The sequence below is a fragment of the Grampus griseus genome (genome assembly GCF_964374135.1).
Source record: "Grampus griseus genome assembly, chromosome: 17".
Taxonomy (NCBI): Eukaryota; Metazoa; Chordata; class Mammalia; order Artiodactyla; family Delphinidae; genus Grampus; species Grampus griseus.
Genome location: NC_139011.1, coordinates 24,656,457 through 24,675,799, shown reverse-complemented (window position 1 = coordinate 24,675,799; position 19,343 = coordinate 24,656,457). Strand labels below are relative to the sequence as shown.

Below are 19,343 nucleotides of genomic sequence, written 5' to 3'. Positions count from 1 at the left end.
TGTGACAGTTCCTGGAAACAATACCCCGTGGATACCAAGGGATGACTGCACTTCCCAAACAACAACCGAAAAACATACTTACTGATCATATTAGTTCTGTGGCTGTCAATTTCTAATACAATATTACAGTATAATGAAATCCAAACTATCAGGTACAAAACCACAAAGAAATCTAGGAGGAACTATATATAATTTCTGAAAGATATTAGTCTAGCGTGGTGAAATGTCTACCAGGTACATCATCCTGATAAAAATGCTGAGTAGTTTTAGGGGGTTGGAGTTACAAATAATTTGAACAACATAAACAAATATACAGAACATGTAAAGCAATGGCTCTTTGTCCATCATTATCTTAGGAAGCACAAAGTGGAATTGTAGTAGGCTCAGAGATAAACAACAAAATTGTGGTTGATCAATGATATCCATGTAGTAGGTGGAGGAGAGAAGTTGAAGTTGAGGTCAAGAATGCATAAAGATAAGTAAGAAGAGAAGGGATTTTTTTTTTTCCTGAAAAGACAACAACTAAGATGGAATAGTATTGGGTCTACAATGTACACATAAGGTAAATCTTTGGTGTTATTACAGGATTCTGCAATAACAGTACTATGAGAACTTCTTGTAAAATTAAAAAGAAAAGGAAAGGAAAGAGGAGGAGAGGTTTGGAGGTCAGCAGGGATTACAAGTGCAGCCCCTCAGGACTGTATATATTTGCAAACTTTAAAAGCTTCTGCCTGAGGGTCTGGCATCCAATCAGCCTGAAACTAGGTGATCACTGAATTCCTTTCTTTGGAACACTGACAAGTCTTGGCACATGCTGAACAGCAGGGCAAATCAGGAATAAATAAGGCAGTATATACAACCAAAAAGATTTAAGAGACAACAAAGATCTAGGGCAGGGTTGAATGAGAAGGATCATCACCTACACAAAGTCACTACTTCAAGACTGATAGAGGTAGCAGTTTTGCCTAATATATAGAAACAGACACAGAGAATTAGGCAAAATGAGGTGACAAAATATGCTCCAAACAAAAGAAAAAACAAAACATCAGAAAAAAAAAACCTTAATGATATGAAGATAAGTAATTTATCCGGTAAAGAATTCAAAATGATGGTCATAAAAGTGCTCACTGAACTCAGGAGAAGAATGGATGAACACAGTGAGAACTTCAACAAAGAGTTAAAAAAATATAAGAAAGAATCAATCACAGCTAAAGAATGAAATAACATGAGTAACATAAATTAAATGAAAAATACACTAAAGGGAATCACTAGCATATAAGATGATACAGAAGAAGGATTAGCAATCTGGAAGACAGGGTAATGGAAATCACCCAATCAGAACAAAAAGGGGAAAAAAATTAAATATGGATAGCTTAAGGACAACATCAAGCACAAGAATATTTGCTTTATAGGGATCCCAGAAGTAGAAGAAAGAGAGAATGGGGAACAAATGTATTTGAAGAAATACTGGCTGAAAACTTCCCTATCCTAGAAAGGAAACAGATATCCAGATCCAGGAAGCACAGAGAGTCCCAAACAAGATGACTCCAAAGAGACCTACAAAGAGACACATTATAGGTAAAATGTCAAAAATTAAAGAGAGAGTACTAAAAGCAGTAAGAGGAAACCAACTAGTTAATATAATGGAAGCAATTTTTTCAGCAGAAACTTTGCAGACCAGAATGGAGCAGCATGATATATTCAAAGTGCTGAAACAAAATAAAACAAACAAACAAAAATTTACAACCAAGAATATTGTATCCAGCAAGGTTATCATTCAGAATTGAAAGTGAGATAAAGAGTTTCCCAGACAAGCAAAATCTAAAGGATTTCACCACCACTAAACTGGCCCTGCAAGAAATGTTAAAGGGACTTCTATAAGTTGAAATGAAATGGCACTAATTAATAAGAAAACACATGAAACTAAAATTCTCACTGGAAAAGGCAAATATATAGTAATGGTAGTGGATCAATCACTTATAAAACCTGTGTGAAGGTTAAATGAAAAAGTTAAAAAAAAAAACCTATACAATAATTAGAGAAGACACAAAATAAAAAGATGTAAAACATGATGTAAAAGACATAAAATGTGGAATCAGGGAATAAAAATGTAGTATTTGTAGAATGCATTTGAACTTAAGTGACTATTAACATAAAATAAACTTTTCCATATATAAATAGTTATATATGAACCTTATGGTAACCACAAACCAAAAGCCTATAATAGATACAGAGAAAATAAAGACAAAAAAATCCAAACATGATACTAAAGAAAATCATTAAACAATCATCAAACAAACAAAAAAACCCAAGACCCATCTATATGCTGCTTATAAGAGACTCACTTCAGATCTAAACACACACAGACCAAAATTGAAGGAATGAAAAAAAATGTTTCATGCAAACAAAAATAAAAAGAAAGCTGGGGTAGCAGTACTTACATAAGATAAAATATACTTTAAAATAAAGACTGTAACAAAAGACAAAGAGCATCACATAATGTTAAAGGGATCAATCCAACAAGAGGATATAGCATCTGTAAATATCTATGCACCCAACGTAGGACCACCTAAATATATAAAGCAAACATTAATAGACATAATGGGAGGGGTCCAGAAATCTACATTTTAAAAAGTGCACCAGGTAATTGTGATGCAAAAGACCCCATTTTTGAGAAACACCTCACTGATAAAGCCTGTATTGCAAACCAACAGTTATGAAAGGAATACTGAGAGAAAGCATATCATAACCTTTTGAGGTTCATCACAGAAAAAAAATATATACATGCCCTGGACATTTCTTCTTGCCACTACCAGAGGTAGATTATTGGAATGGATACCCAAGGATTTGGCGGTAAGTTCCTAACATTTCCCTTTTCTCAATTTATGTTCATTCTTTTTGTTCACATTAAGAACCTTTTCAGTATATTAGCTCAACTCTGAGAGCTGTTCATTGCTAACTACTTCACATCAAACCACTGATAAACTCTCAACTACAGATCTTGATGACCAGGTCTTTATTATTGTCTCTGGGATCAATTTCATGATTGTTTTTTCCAGTCTATTCTAAAACTCTGTGAGGGCAAAGGTATTTTCCAAAATAAGGCCAATCAGCCACTCTGCAATTTCACCCTAGGCCTCTTTTGCCAATGAGTTCCTTTCTGGAAATGGATTCTTAAGTAACTGTGTTTGGATCAAGCACCTTAAGCACCACTGAAGAAAGACTAATAAATATACTATTTGCAGGTTGATGATCATAACTAAGGTAGTATGCTTCTTCTGTTGGTGATAGTAGGAAGAATCAATGAAAGAAAAAAAAGTAAAATTTCATACAATTTTATAAAGACCTAATAGGCTAAGTCAAGAAAGAAACATTGAGAACTTACACTTGGAGCACTGTCCTTGGGTCTCCAACTTCGCTCCCGTCACCAATTGTCAAGGTGTCATAGCCAATTTCCAGATCGAATTCTTCAAAATTTATCTGGATAACCTAGCAATAAACAGAAACAAACATCTCAAGTATATTTCATTATATAATAAAAGCAAACAAAAATGCACTGTGGACATACTATATATCTATAGATCTATAATTATCTGTATAAGAATTTCAAACTATGGCAGGAGATCATGTGAGACTATTCCTATCAATCATTATAACATAATTTTTATTTACTCTATTGTATCTTCTGTAATAATTTTTCAGTGAAATGGCATGGCTTCTGTTTATAGGACACTCTTATTTGAGGAATCTGAATGCAAATCTAATTTAAGAAGGCTTTATGAAAATGTATAGGTACCTGAAGAGTGGTTACATTTGCATATATTTTTATAAGCTAGCACAGAAAAACACAGAGTATACTACTTCTATGAAATAGTAAAGCTTAAAAAATGTTAGAGCTAAATTTGAATCTAGATCACTAAATTTAAAGGCATCAGGTTTATTTTTGTGTATCCTTTGGTAACAGAATCCCTCATATATATTATATTTTGCTGGCAAAACTAGGAGCACAATTCTTTGGGAGACACATTATACCATAACAAAAAATTAATATTAATTCTTACCAAAATATACTCATGCATTCATTTATTGTTTATATATCTATGTAAAAATTCATATTTAGTTAAATTGCAATTCTTAAATTAGAAACCCAACATTAAAGAATAATAAATCAAGAATCCATATAAGAAGAAATTACATAAATATCATCCTATATATAATCATGGCTTGAGCAAAAAATAATTTATAATAAAGTATTATTCAACATGAGTTAAAGAAAATGAATGGCTGAGATTACCAATAGTACTAGAGAATAAATGAAAAAAAGCTTGAAAATTTTTTAAATTATTATTTAAAAACTAATTTTTATAATTGTTACTTTGGTATCATAAAAAGAAATTCTTAAGAAAATGAGGGATTTCATACCCTGACTCTTTTTAGCTTCGTAACAAAAAAACAAATTTTTGATTATGTCTATTTCTTGATTTTTAAATCATTTTTTACTAGCATTAATTAAAGCCACTGTTTTGGTCAGGTTTAAATGCAGAATATATAAAAACACTGAATTTTACATGGCTACAATTTAAAAGTAAATGTTTCCCTGTTCTACACTGAGTTAAATGTAAGTATTCTCAATTAATAATTGCCTGTTAATAGAGATTAAGTTGTTCCCATTTTTTTGCTATCAAAAGCAACATGGTTACAACCAATCTTAAATATTTTCTGGCTCAAATGTACAAGTACTAGCTTATATATGTACTTATGAGTGCAATTTCTGGATAATAACAAAGCAAAAATTATATTTCATAATATTGTGCCATATGATTTGGAAATTATTTTACCAATTTAAATGCCTACAACTTGTGTGCATTAGGTTTCATTATTTCTACCAATCTAGAGGGTGTAAAAAATGACTTTTCTTTTGCATTTTCTTCATTAGTAATTAAGTTCTTTTTTCATATGTTTGTCATTTATGTTCTTTTTCAGGTTTTCTGTTTTTTACTTCTTGACTCAAAGTTATTTTAATTTTCATAGAAACATGTCAATGCTGAAAAAGTTTTCAAATTTATTGTCATATAATTATTTGCTTTCTTTTAGCCTATGTTGTCTGTACTCTTGTCCTATTTCTATTTCTAACATTATATGTCTTCTCTATTTTTGTTTACTATTTTTTATTGTGCTAACTATAATATATATTAAAAAATCAATATTAGCTATTTTTAAGTGTACAATTCAGTGGCATTAATTATCAATATATTCACAATGCTATGCAACCATCACCATCTTTTTCCAAAAGTTTTCCAAACCAAAACCTTGTTACCATTAAGCCATAACAATAACTCCCCATTTTCCTCTTTCCCCCATCTCCTGGTAACTTCCAACATACTTTCTGTCTCTACAAATTTTCATATTCTAGATATTTTATGTAAGTGGAAAAACACAATATTTCCCTTTTTGTGTCTGATTTACTTCACTAAGAAAAGTCTTTGAGGTTCATCTACATTATAGCATGTATCAGAACTTCATTCCTTTTTATGGCTGAATAATAGTCCATTGTATGTATACACCTAATTTGGTGTAACCATTACTCTGTTGATGGACACTTAGGGTGTTTCTATCTTTTATCTATGGTGAATATTGCTATTATGATGGTGTAAAAGTACTTATTTGAATCCCTGTTTTCAGAGTGAAATTACTGGGTCATATATTTAACATTTTGAAGAACTGCCAAGCTGCTTTCCAGAGCTTCTGAACATTTTAAATTTCCACCGGCCATTCATAAGGGTTCCAATTTCTCCATATCCTCACCACATGTTATTTTCTGTTTTGTTTTTATCATACCCATTCTGGTAGGTGTAAAGTGGTATCTTACTGTGGATATAATTGCGTCTCTCTAATTAATGATATTGAGCATTTTTTCATGTACTTATTAACCATTTGTGTATCTTCTTTGGTAACTGTCTATTCAAGTCATTTACCCCTTTTTATTTATTTTTCTCTTTTACCCCTTTTAAAATTAAGTCATTTGTTTTATTGTTGTTGAGTTTAACAGCTCTTTACATATTCTAGATATTAATCCCCTATCAGATATATTAGTTGCAAATATTTTCTCCCATTATGTGAATTGTCTTTCTGCTCTTGTGATAGTGTTCTTTGACACCACAAAGTTTTAATGTAATGAAGTTCAGTTTACCTATTTTTTATTTTGTTCCCTGCGCTTTTGGTGTCATATTTAAGAAACCATTGCAAAATCCCATATCATACAATTTTTTTCTATGTTTTCTTCTATGAATTTTATAGTTTAAGCGCTTAAATTTAGGTTTTTGATCCATTTTGATTTAACTGTTGTATACAGTGCAAGTAAAGATCAAATTTCATTCTTCTGCATGTGGCTATCCAATTTTACAAGCACCATTTATTGAAACAACTATAGGCAAACCTTGCCTTATTGCACTTTGCTTTATTGTGATTGGCAGATATTGTATTTTGTACAAATTGAAGTTTTGTGGCAAAACTGTGGTCAAGCAAGTATATCAGCACCATTTTTTAAACAGCATTTGCATACTTTGTGGCTGTGTCATGTTTTGATACTTCTCACAATATTTCAAACTTTTTCATTACTATTACATTTATTATGGTGATCTGTGCTCAGTGACTTTTGATGTTTCTTTGTAATGGTTTTGGGGAGCCACAATCCACACCCACATAAGACTGCACACTTAAATGATAAATGTTGTGTGTGTTCTAAGTGCTCCACTGACAGGCTGTTCCCCCATCTTTCTCTATCTCTTTGGGCATCCCTATTACCTAAGACACAATAATATTGAAATTAGGGCAACTAATGACCCTACAGTGGCTTCTAAGTGTTCAAGTGTAAAGAGGAGTCCCACCTCCCACACTTTAAATCAAAAGCTAGAAATGATTAAGCTTAGTGAGAAATGCATGCATTTCGAAAGTCGAGACAGGCCGAAAGGTAGGCGTGCTGCATCAGTTGCAAGTTGTAAATGCAAAGAAACTGTTCTTGAAGGAAATTAAAAGTGCTACTCTAGTGAACATATGAATGATAAGAAAGTGAAATAGCCTTACTGCTGATATGGAGGAAGTTTTAGTGGTCTAGAAGGAAGTTCAAACAAGTCACAACGTTCTCTTAAGTAAAAGCCTAATTTAGAGTAAGGCCCTAACTCTCCTCAAATCTATGAAGGCTCAGAGAGGTAAGTAAGCTGCAAAGAAAAGTCTGAAGCTAGCAGAGATTGGTTCATGAGGTTTAAGGAAAAAAAGCCATCTCCATAACATAAAAGTACAAGGTGAACAGCAGAAGCTGCAGCAAGTTACCCAGATCTTGGTAAGAAAATTAATGAATGTGGCTACACTAATCAACAGATTTTCAGTGTAGACAAAACAGCCTATATTGGAAGAAGACACCATCTAGGACTTTCACAGCTACAGAGAAGTCAATGCCTGACTTCAAATCTTCAAAAGACAGGCTGACTCTCTTGTTAAGGGTATATGTAGCTGACTTGAAGCCAATGCTGATTTACTGTTCTGAAAACCTTAGGAATCTTAAGAATTATGCTAAATCTACTCTGCCTGTGCTCTATAAATGGAACAATAAAGCCTGGAAATAGCACATCTGTTTACAACATAGTTTATGGAATATTTTCAGCCCACTTTTGAGACCTACTGCTCAGGAAAGAAAAAGATTCCTTTAAAAATATGATTGTTTATTGACAATGCACCTGGTCACTCAAGAGCCCTGATGAACCTGTAAAACAAGATTAATGTTGTCATGTCTGCTAAACAACATCCATTCTGCAGCCCATGGATCAAGGAGTAATTCTGACTTTCAAGTCTTATTATTTAATTAACACATTCTGTAAGACTGTATCTGCCATAGATGGTGGTTCCTCTGATGGATCTGGGCAAAGTAAATTAAAACCTTTCTGTAAAGGATTCACCATTCTAGATGCCATTAAGAACATCTGGGATTCACGGAAAGAGCAAAATATCAACAATAGAAGTTTGAAAGAAGTTGATTCCAACCCTCATGGAGGACTTTGAGGGGTTCAAAACTTCAGTGGAGGAAGTCACCGCAGCTGTGGTGAAAATAGCAAGAGAATTATAATTAGAAGTGGAGCCTGAAGATGGGACTGAATTGCTGCAATTTCATGGTAAAACTTTTAACAGATGAGAGTTGCTTCTTGTGGATGAGCAAAGAATGTGATGGAATCTCCTCTTGGTGAAGATGTTGTGAAGATTGTTGAAATGACAGCAAAGGATTTAGAATATTATATAAACTTACTTGATAAAGCAGTAGTAGCATTTGAGAGAACTGACTCCTATTTTGAAAGTTCAACTGTGGATAAAATGCTATCAAAGCATAGTGCCTGCTACAGAGAAATCACTGGTGAAAGGGAAGAGTTAATCAATGTGGCAAACTTCATTAATGTTTTATTTTAAGAAATTGCTACAGGGACTCCCCTAGTGGTGCAGTGGTTAGGAATCTGCCTGCCAATGCAGGGGACACGGCTTCGATCCCTGGTCTGGGAGGACCCCACATGCTGCGGAGCAACTAAGCCCGTGCGCCACAACTACTGAGCCTACCCTCTGGAGCCCATGAGCCAGAGCTGCTGAGCCTGTGTGCTACAGCTACTGAAGCCCACACACCTGGAGCCTGTGCTCCCCAACAGGAGAGGCCACCACAATGAGAAGCCTGCACACCGCAGTGAAGAGTAGCCCCCGCTTGCCAGAACTACAGAAAGCCCGTGTGCAGCAACGAAGACCCAATGCAACCAAAACTAAATAAATAAAATTGATTCTTTAAGAAAAAAAAAAAAATTGCTACAGCCACCCCAACCATCAGCACCACCACCCTGATCATTCATCAGCCATCAATATCAAGGAAAGACTCCACCAGCTAAATGATTATGACTCACTGCAGGCTCAGATTATGGTTAGCATTTTTAAAATAGTTTTAATAGTTTTTAGTGTACAGATCTTTTACCTCCTTGGTTAAATTTATTCCTTAGTATTTTATTAGTTTTTAAAAAATTTATTGAAGTACAGTTGATTTACAATGTAGTGTTAATTTCTTCTGTACAGCAAAGTGACTCAGTTATACATATTCTTTTTCATATTCTGTTCCATTATGGTTTATCACAGGATATTGAATATAGTTCCCTGTGCTATACAGTAGGACTTTGTTTATCCATCCTATATATACTAGTTTCCATCTGTTAATCTCAAACTCCCAATCCTTCCCTCCCCTACCTCCCATAAAGTATTTTTTAATTAAGATCTGTACACTGTTTTTTTAGGCACAATGTTGTTGCACACTTAATAGACTACAGTATACTGTAAACATAACTATTATACATACTACAAAAGAATTGTGAGACTTGCTTTATTGTGGTATTCGTTTTATTGTGGTGGTCTAGAACTGAACACACAATTATCTCCAAGGTATGCCTGTATTCTTTCACCATTGAATGTTTTTGGCACCTTTGTCAAAAATTAATTGCTCACAGACGGGTGGGTTTAGTTCTGTGCTCTCTTAGCTTTTGTTTATCTGGGAATATCTTGATTTATCTTTCATCCTTGAAGGAGAGTTTTGACAGATAGATATAGAATTCTTGGTTGACAGTTTTGTTTTCAATGCTTAAAGATATTGTCTCACTTGCTTCTCAGTTTCTTTTTCTTTTTTGAAATCAGCTGTTAATATTTTTTAGGATTTGTTGTACTTAAAGAGTCACTTTTCACCTGCTGCTTTCAAGATTCTCTTTGTTTTTACCTTTCAACCATTTGACTATAATATGTTTAGGTATGGATCACTTTAAGCTTATCTTACATGGATCACTTTAAGCTTATCTTACATAGAGTTTGTTGAGCTTCCTGGATGGGTAGATTCATGTCTCTCTCAAATTTGTGATCTTTCTGGTCATTATTCCTTCAAATATTCTTTCTGTACCATTATTTCTATCTTCTCCTCCTGAGAGTCATAAAATACATTTGTTGGTCCGTTTGCTCATATTCCACAGGTACCTAGGCTCCTTTCACTTTTTTCACCTTTTTTCTTTTCTTTTTCTGTTCTTCAGACTGAATAATTTCAATTGTCCTATCTTCAAGCTTACTAATTCTTTCTTCTGCTGATCAAACCTGCTCTCAAAACCTCTAGGTTTTTAAAATTTCAGTTATTATGGTTTAAAGCTCCAGAATTTCTATTTGGTTTCTTTTTTATAATTTCTATCTCTTTATCGATATTCTCATTTTATTCATATATCATTTTCATCATTCCCTTTAATTTTGTCCATGCTGCTTGAGCATAATTAATACAGTTGTTTTAAAACTTTGTCTAATAAGTTCAATGACTCAATGTCTTCAGGGATATTTTCTGTCAATTTATTTTGTTCCTTTCAATGGCCATATTCTCCTGTTTCTTTGCATACTTTGTGATCTCACTGTTGTTTCTGAAAACTATCCATTTGAATATTATAACATGGTAATTCTGGAAATCAGAGTCTCTTCCTTCCCCAGGGTTTGCTGTTCTTGATTTTTGAAGACTTGTGTCCATCCAATGTTTTAACTGGAATTTCTTTAAATTCAAGGAGATTAAAAAAATATCCATTTCAGCATGCTTGGGCTGCTATAACAAAATACCATAAACTGGGTGGCATATAAACAATAGAAATTTATTTATCACAGTTCTCGAGGCTGGGAAGTCCAAGATCAAGGCGCGGTTGATTCAGTGTACGGTGAGAGAGTTTCCTGGTTCACAGAAGGCCATCTTTTTGTTGTAACCTAACACCAGCAGAAGGGTCTAGGGAGCCCTTTGGGGTCTCTCTTACAAGAACGCTAATCCTACTCATGAGGTCTCCACCCTCAGGACCTCCCAAAGGCCCCACCTCCTAATACCATCACACTGAGCATTTGGATTATGAATTCTGAAGGGACAGAAGCATTCAGATCATAGTAAGACCTCTCCCAGTCTTTGAGGACTGGCTCAGTGATAGGATATTCTTTAATACCTAGCCAGACCATTTATAATTTTGTCTTAGCCTTCACTTGCTGCTTGCATTAAGCCTATAGATCAGATAGTGGTGAAAGCTTAGGGTTTTCTCTGGTCTCCCTCAGCATGTGTCTTGCCATGGGCATGCATGTGACTTTCTAAATTCCACCATATACTGGAGGGCTTTTGCATGTCCTAATTTCCTGAAGAAACTGTTTCTTATTTCTAGTAACTCACTCATGGTGGCTTGTTTTCCTATGTGTTTAGTTATATTTAACAATAAACCCATTTTTATTAGGGCTTCAGCTGTGAGAATCTTGAAGATCTTAAACTGGGTATAATTTCATTCATTTTCTGCTAACTGGATCCAAGGGTTACTACCAAGCTGGTGGCAGTTTAACATCTGGTGAGGCTTTTAGCTAAATACTAAAGTTTCAAGTTCAGCTTCTTCACCTATAGATCCAAAGAGACTGGGCCTCAGTCTTAGTCTCCTAATTCCAGAGACTTATTGCCATTTGCCACAAGGAAAACCAAGCTTTCTTTACATTTCATCTCCTACTTTCATTTCAGTTCATTCTTCTTTTAATTATATACGCATAATTGTACTTGTGTTTGTATGGTATGCATGCATAGTCTTATAGATTTTCTTTATTGTGAACCAACAATGCACTGAAAAATGTGTTTCTTGTATTTCAGTGGGAGGGCCTTTCAGAGTACTTCATCTGTCATCCTTTCAAAAGATTAATGACATGATCCACTTTACCTCAAGCCACTTCACAATAGAGCCATGAGTGCATTGCATTTAAAATTAGGGAACGTCACTTATTAAATGGCTTTAAAAGTCTAATAGGCTAGTAGATACAAACTAAGAATGTAATAAGTGACTGGTTGATTGCTATTTCTATGCCAAACCCTTGATAGTCATTATTGTTTAGTCATGTCTCAAAAAATTTGGATACCCATTTAATGATAGATTTTATTTTGCCTGAATTGTAACTGAGGTTCATGCATGTATATATGCAACAATGAGAACTCGACTTCATTTTAAACTATGTGATGAATTAATTACTAACTAAATCCATACATTTTCAGATAAGCACTTAACCACTGAGCTGTCACTGAAATTTTAGACACTTATAATTCTTGAACAGTTTCAATGACACTGAATCACTGAGAAGCTAAAATAGTCTGACTGAATTTGTAGAACACATTCATTTTAATTTGATTCTTATATGCTTAGTTTAAACGTCATTACTGGACTGGTTCTTCTTTTTTCTTCTTTTTTTTTTTTGCAGTACGCGGGCCTCTCACTGTTGTTGCCTCTCCCGCTGCGGAGCACAGGCTCCGGACGCGCAGGCTCAGCGGCCGTGGCTCACGGGCCCAGCCACTTCACGGCATGTGGGATCTTCCCAGACCGGGGCACGAACCCGTGTCTCCTGCATCGGCAGACAGATTCTGAACCACCGCGCCACCAGGAGAGCGCTGGACTGGTTCTTTAGAAGTAAAATTTATGCATAAAAAGAATAAAAACTACTTTGGCCTCAGCTGGAGACATTAACATAAGTAAAGCATTACAGTAAAATTCAAAAATGGTACATTGAGATATTTCCAAAAATAAAAAAAATAAAAACAGTAGAATGTATAAAAGTAATTTGTAAAAACAAAACCAAAACAACAAAACATTTTTTTCACACAAAAATGTAATAAGTAACATCAGGAGTGTGATGTGAAATTTTCTTTTTCTGGATTCTCCTGTAACATGGAGGAGAAAATATCCACTTTCCATCCCTTTATCTTTGTATAATATGAAAATGAAATGAAAAGGTAATTAAAAAAATCAGTACTCATCAGTGTAATATAACTACTTTCTCTACATATATAGTTGGCAGTAGGGCTGAAACATTTAGTAGGAAAATAGGAAGAATATAAAGCATATTAGAAGAGAAAGGAACGTCATATATTTTGCCTTTCGTATTTGTTCCTAATCATTTGTGGGTGGGAAAAAGACCTGCATTTAGGTCATAGGACTGTTGAAGCAAAAGTTGTGATAATAAAATATGCCCCTAAATATAAAATAATTGTCTTGATTTTTTAACCAAATAAGCCATACTCTTGGCTTCCACTTGTAAAGTGCTGATTCCAAATTACTATATGATGTTGCTAATTGAGGGCTATGTTAAAAAATTTAAGCTACTAATGTAATCAATTAACAGTAATCTCATGCATATTAACATTGGCTTTCCAGAAGTGAGAAATCTGTAAATAATATTAAATATTAAATGGTTAGTAGATCCATTTCCCATAAGGCTTAAGACATGGGTTTTCACAAGGTATTTTGATAGAACTGGTATAGGACCTATGTTTCATAATTGTCATTCTCTCCATCATTCACAGAGGGTTTAAAACCATGACTTCTCCATCATTGTTTTATGAAGTCATGTGGAATCCCCATTTATACACTTTGTATCTTTTACCCATGAAATTTGTTTAAATTGGCAAACATTTATATTGTGTGAGTCCTGGGCTCAGTGCCACATATGCACTGCTTCATTTTAACCCTAAAACTATAGGTAGCGTCCATTTATATATTAGTTTGGCCACTCAGAAGCTGAATATCCTCGTGTCTGCAAAATTAGGAGGCTTGGTAGGAAGCATAGTATACTTCCCAGCATGGTTAGATGTTATCTTCCTCATCATTAACTGCAACCAGAGTGTAGGCATGAAACCTAAGCTCCCCGAACCATGGATTCTGGCAGAGGGTGGCAAAAGCAGCAGAAACATCCAGTTTTAGAAGCAACAGTAGTTGTAACATGTAATGGCACTGATGTCCTAGGGCAGCATTATCCAACAGAAAAAAATCTTCCCACAAGTCAGAACCAGAAGCCATATCCGACTATGACAAAGTGAAGTTCTAGTGAGGTAAAATGGGTTCTGCTACATTCCAGGCTGATCAAGGAACTCATCCCCCTTCCATCGAAGGTAGTCTTCACCAGTCTTCTTAACCAGCAGGATATGATATTGATCTATGAACCAATGACTGACCTCTGAAGTTTCAACTATGACAGATATCACATGTATTTGGGATGTGATGATAACTGTCTATTGGCTATAGGCCTCTAGATAATGAGGAACTAAATCTGGATATAATGGAGAAGCCAGCACAATACTTGGAGATACTAGAGTTGTACGTAACTGGCTAAGATTTTTGGTTTTCTCTATTAATGAAGACAGCATTTTTTCATGTAAACATTTTTCAAAGTGAGCGTAGGGAAAGAACTATGCATCTGGATGAACATTTGATAACAAAACGGGTGGATTGTGGCAGAAACTATTATTACTTATCCAACAGCCATCTTACTTGTTCACTCTGGACTTTTCTCTTCCGAACAGGACATTGATTTTGCTCAGTTATGTATCTTTCTGTGTACATTCTTATGCTTTAGGGACTGCTGATCCCATACCAAGTTCCATGGAATGGCTCCTAATGAGTCTATGCCAATATTAGCAGTTCCATTTCATTTGTCACGGATAAGATTAGATCTTACTATGTCACTTAATTCTGGTCAGTCAGTGGAAGGCGAGGAGCAATCATCTGGGCGTGGGGTGCTTTTGGGAAAATATTTCTTCATGCTCAAATGAACACAAAGAATCAGTCTGCTTTGGAGGTGACTGGATCTGGATGTACTGACTAGAGCTACTGCAACCATCTTGCAATATGTAGTTTAAGGACAAAGCTAACACATGGAGATGCCCAGAGCCAAGAGATGGATGTTTCTACTGTATGTCTGAGACTTGCGTACCTCTGGATAGTATGTTGTGCTAAATAATGCATTTTCTTATTATTTAAACCATATCTTTCCCATACTTAAACTGAAAACATTCTAGTGGATACATCAGTAGATTCAATTATAAGTTTTACAAAATGTTTTGCCCAGTAATTTGTCTGTGTTTATTTGGCTAAAAGTGATGGGACTAAATTCAATCTCAGACTCCCCTGATGTGACAATCCAAGTGCTCAAACTTCACACTATTCTGCATTTGCATAGTAAACGTCTGCAACTTAGGAAATACCTTCTGTCTGCCAAATACCTGATATATAATAGCATAACTTCTAAGTAAGTTCTTTGATGTTGCACATATGCCTCATGTTTTAAATAGTTATGGCAAGAGAAGATAATTTCTGAAATCTGACAAGTAGCAAACATTGTGTCAATTCCTTGGGGGAAAAAATACAGAAAGCATGGATTGGTATAAGCGATTTTATCTTCCATGATAAAGTCTGTATTTTTTTGCCTCAAAATAAATCTGGAAGCTGATGAAATTTCTTAGTATTTCTCCAGTCACTATTCTCTGTATTGGCCAATTTGCACCAATATAACTAGTATTGGAATTAAATGAAGCTTTGATGATATTTAACTAAACAAATTAATGATGCTTTAATATTAATACCAAGCTAATCACATTAGTGAGACAAGATAATATAAGGGTACAGGCAAAGATATGGTTTAAGTCTCTCTCTGTCATGGAACGTTACGTTATTTTGGGGAAGTCTCATAACTATAAAAGAGTGTTTATAATTCATAATTCCTAAGGTTGAAGTAGGTATTACATTAGTTTGTAAAACAGAATATACTGTGCTTGATATACAGTAGGCCTTCAATAAATGGCAGTTATTATTAGCTAATCATAAAATAAATGTTGACATCTGTTCACAATGGATCTTGAGGATGAAGTTCTATTTCTGGCAACCCCACTGTGATTTAAGGAGGAGAGTTTCTTCCCCAAAATCTATGCTGCTAGAAATTTATCTTTTCTGGAAGAAAATAATATTTTCTCTATTAAGCTCATTTCAGAATGACTATAATTCACTCTGTTATTAACAAGTATATTTCTTACCAGTGAGGAAATCCAGAATGCATAAATACAAAATATACAAAGTATAAGCTTTGCATACAAAGCTTAAGGTATGTAATGCTATATTACACAATCAATTTGACATATAATTAAAGAGCTTCCTTATTCATACATGTCTCAGACCTTAGCGATCACAGTCCAATTTGGAGACAAGACATAAACAAGATAAATACAATACCCTGTGTTAAGTGCTTTGGGATATGGACACACAGGGTTAACATGGGCAGAGATAAGAGCTGCCCAATCCAATTAAAGAGTAAAATTCCCCAAGAGAAAATCCCCAATATGGGAACTGGGGAAGAACACTGTGAGAGCATAAAAAATGGCACAGTAGAAAGAAATATTCTTTTTGTTTCTGAAGGAAGGCTAAAAATGGAGGTAGGAGCTGTATCATGTTAAGGACTTTGAACTTTATCTTATAAATGAGTAGCAGAAAAATGGAGGTAGGAGCTGTATCATGTTAAGGACTTTGAACTTTATCTTATAAATGAGTAGCAGCAAATAATGAGTTTTGAGTGGTGTGCTGACAGGGTTTTATTTGCTTTTCATATGCTCACTTTGGCAGCAGGAACAATCTGTATTTGAAGTGGAGTAGGGCAGTTAGAGAGATCGAGGGACTAAACTTGAGCTGTAAAAGTAGGGATGGAGAAGAGTGGACTCAATCTAGATTTTTTACCCCCCCTGCCAAAAAAAATGATTGTAGTCCTTTTTCCCTTTTTCTCTTTTCATACATATAGAAGCACTAGTCAAAAGCTCACTCAAAAATCGATGCCTCATAGGACTATTTTATCAAATTTTATTGGGTATAGTCTAATTCAGACAAAGCAGAATATTCAACCCGTTTGTCCAAAATATCATGTATTTCAGAATAATCCTAAAATTTTACTGTTTTGTGATATGTATTGTGTATGATATGTATTACATGTGTACATGGAAAATTAGTGTTCAATAACTGTTTAATTAGTAATCATCCTAATTTGCCTATTTTTATAAAAAGGTAAATTTACATGAAATTTGTGTAACAAATACTGTAAGATAAAAAAGGTTTAAATATAGCACATATAAACCCAACATTTATTTATTTGAAAGTAATCTCATTTTAGAGGAAGAAGTTAATCTCTCATATTCTAGAAGGATTATACACTATAATATTATATATTTTACGACAGAAGATGTATTCCAAGACTCTTGGACTAGACCATTCAAAAATGAGGAGTGCCAGCCTAGGGAATTCTCTAGGTTCATCCACTTTGCTGCCAGAATCAGGTTAATAGTTTCAATTCTTACAAAGGCTCATATTTCAGAGACAGGAGGGGAATCTGGAGACACAGTAAGATACTGATGGAACGATAAAAGCTTTCAGCTTTGTTTATTTTTCTATGCCTTTTGTATTTGTGCACTGCTCTTCCCCTTTAGGGGGTTGCTGGTATGTAACAATGACATTAAATATGGCACTACAAATGTTTCACTGAAGGGAAGAAACTACACAAAATGAAAAATGCATCAAATATTAAATCTATAACAAAACTGTACAAAACCATTGGTTCTTTCTGTCATTTATTCATGTTTTGCTACTGGAGGCTATAATTTAAATTTCATAATATATATAAATGATCAACTTGAAGTTACAAATTTTGAAGAAAATGCTTGCAGATACGGTTGCTGGTTTTAGGAGGATATTCATTACAAATTTGTACATGTTAGGTTGTACATATTGAAACAAATTTTAAACAAATATGAGTACGTCTCATTAAAGTGAATTTGGTAAGAAGCACTATTTTGCTGGGTTTTGTCACTCATTAATAATGACGTCAGTCTGATCCAGAATACCTATCTCTCCATTTATTCATCTATACTATTTTTATGCAGAGAACCTTTGACTTGAAGCTTTATTAAAAAATGAGATTAGTTTAAAATGGCTAAACATACAACATGGTAGAGAGATACTATACATTTTTGTATATAAATGAACCATACAGTGGATTCTAATTCCCATTCTCAGTTTATTTTTATTGTTTTTCCTTGATACCAAAGAGGAAGGATGCAAGATATTAGCTTCTCAATTCATGGTCTTTGTTGTTAACTTTATTTTTGCTTATGTAATTTCTTCAAGTGTTAATGAATCTTTAACAGTTAATATTTATGGAAGACCTTGTTTACTTCCAAAATTATCTTCTTGAGTAAGCAATTTAGGTAGAAGCCCAAGAAGTTAGGGTATAAGAGGAATTATTTGCCACTGAACTCACTGTTTGCCAGTTATCCAGGAAGAAAGATTGCTGGTCCATGAATGAATATTCTTCGGGACGAGTGGTTGGGAAAAGAGGAGGGAGAGATATTTATACTATTTGCTGTTTTGTGAACTGCACTTCAATTAATAAGCCTCTTTTGAAAATTTTGGATGTTATGTTGAAACACAAATCAGATAAATCTTCTTCCTAAAAACTTTTAATTTGTTTAATTCATTCTATAAATTTGTATTTAGAGCCTACTCTTTACCAGGTGCTATTCTAGTGCTGGGGATATAGACAAACTTTCCTCCCTTCTTGGGGAAGTATACAAAAGATAGAGAAGCAGCATATAATACCATACAATATGAGATCTTCAAATACTGATGTGTTACAAGATGCTATAAAAAAAATAAAGCAAGGAGATAGAGATGGAGGCGGTCAGTGATTCAGGGGAGAGAAAGTGACACTTAAGAGATATCTAAATGAAGTAAGAGATATCATGCTTCTCATTACATTTTTGGATGGATCGCAGAGGGCCCTGTATGATCCGAGCTTTAATCAGCTCTATAGCCTCCATTTCTTACATTCTTCTCTTTACCCACTATGCCACAGGAACGCTGTCATCTTTTTAGTTTCTAGAAGACACCAGGCTCTGGCTTCCGTGGTGGCGCAGTGGTTGAGAGTCCACCTGCCGATTCAGGGGATGCGGGTTCGTGCCCCGGTCCTGTAAGATCCCACATGCCGCGGAGCGGCTGGGCCCATGAGCCATGGCCGCTTGAGCCTGCGCATCCGGAGCCTGTGCTCCACAACGGGAGAGGCCACAACAGTGAGAGGCCCGCATACGGCAAAAAAAATCTTGAATGTATTGTGACTTGTTTTGGGCCCTTAACATGTGAACTAACCTGGAGAATGTTCCATGTGCACTTGACAAGAATTTGTATTCTGCTGATTTTGGATGGACTGTTCTATATACCTATTACGGACTTAATTTGGTGTAAGGTGTTGTTTAGGTCTATTGTTTCCTTATTGATTGTCTGCCAGGATGATCTATCCATTGATGTAACTGGGGTGCTCAAGTCCCTTACTATTACTGTATTGCTTTCAATTTCTCCTTTTAAGTCTGCTAATATTTGCTTTATATATCTTGGTGTATGTTAGGTACATATACATTTATAAATGTTATATCTTCTTGGTGGACTGGC

The 19,343-nt window shown here is 34.7% G+C and overlaps 1 protein-coding gene across 3 annotated transcripts in view; it reads right to left on the bottom strand.

The window, feature by feature from the left end:
* CSMD3 (CUB and Sushi multiple domains 3) overlaps positions 1-19,343 on the bottom strand; it is a gene marked incomplete at both ends in the record, with an annotated part of 1,078,626 nt that overhangs the window by 568,871 nt on the left and 490,412 nt on the right. For all 3 annotated transcript variants that reach the window (XM_082674966.1, XM_082674967.1, XM_082674968.1), the window contains one exon: positions 3,386-3,489. In XM_082674966.1, the coding sequence (XP_082531092.1) occupies positions 3,386-3,489 (104 nt within the window). The remainder of the gene's footprint in view (positions 1-3,385; positions 3,490-19,343) is intronic.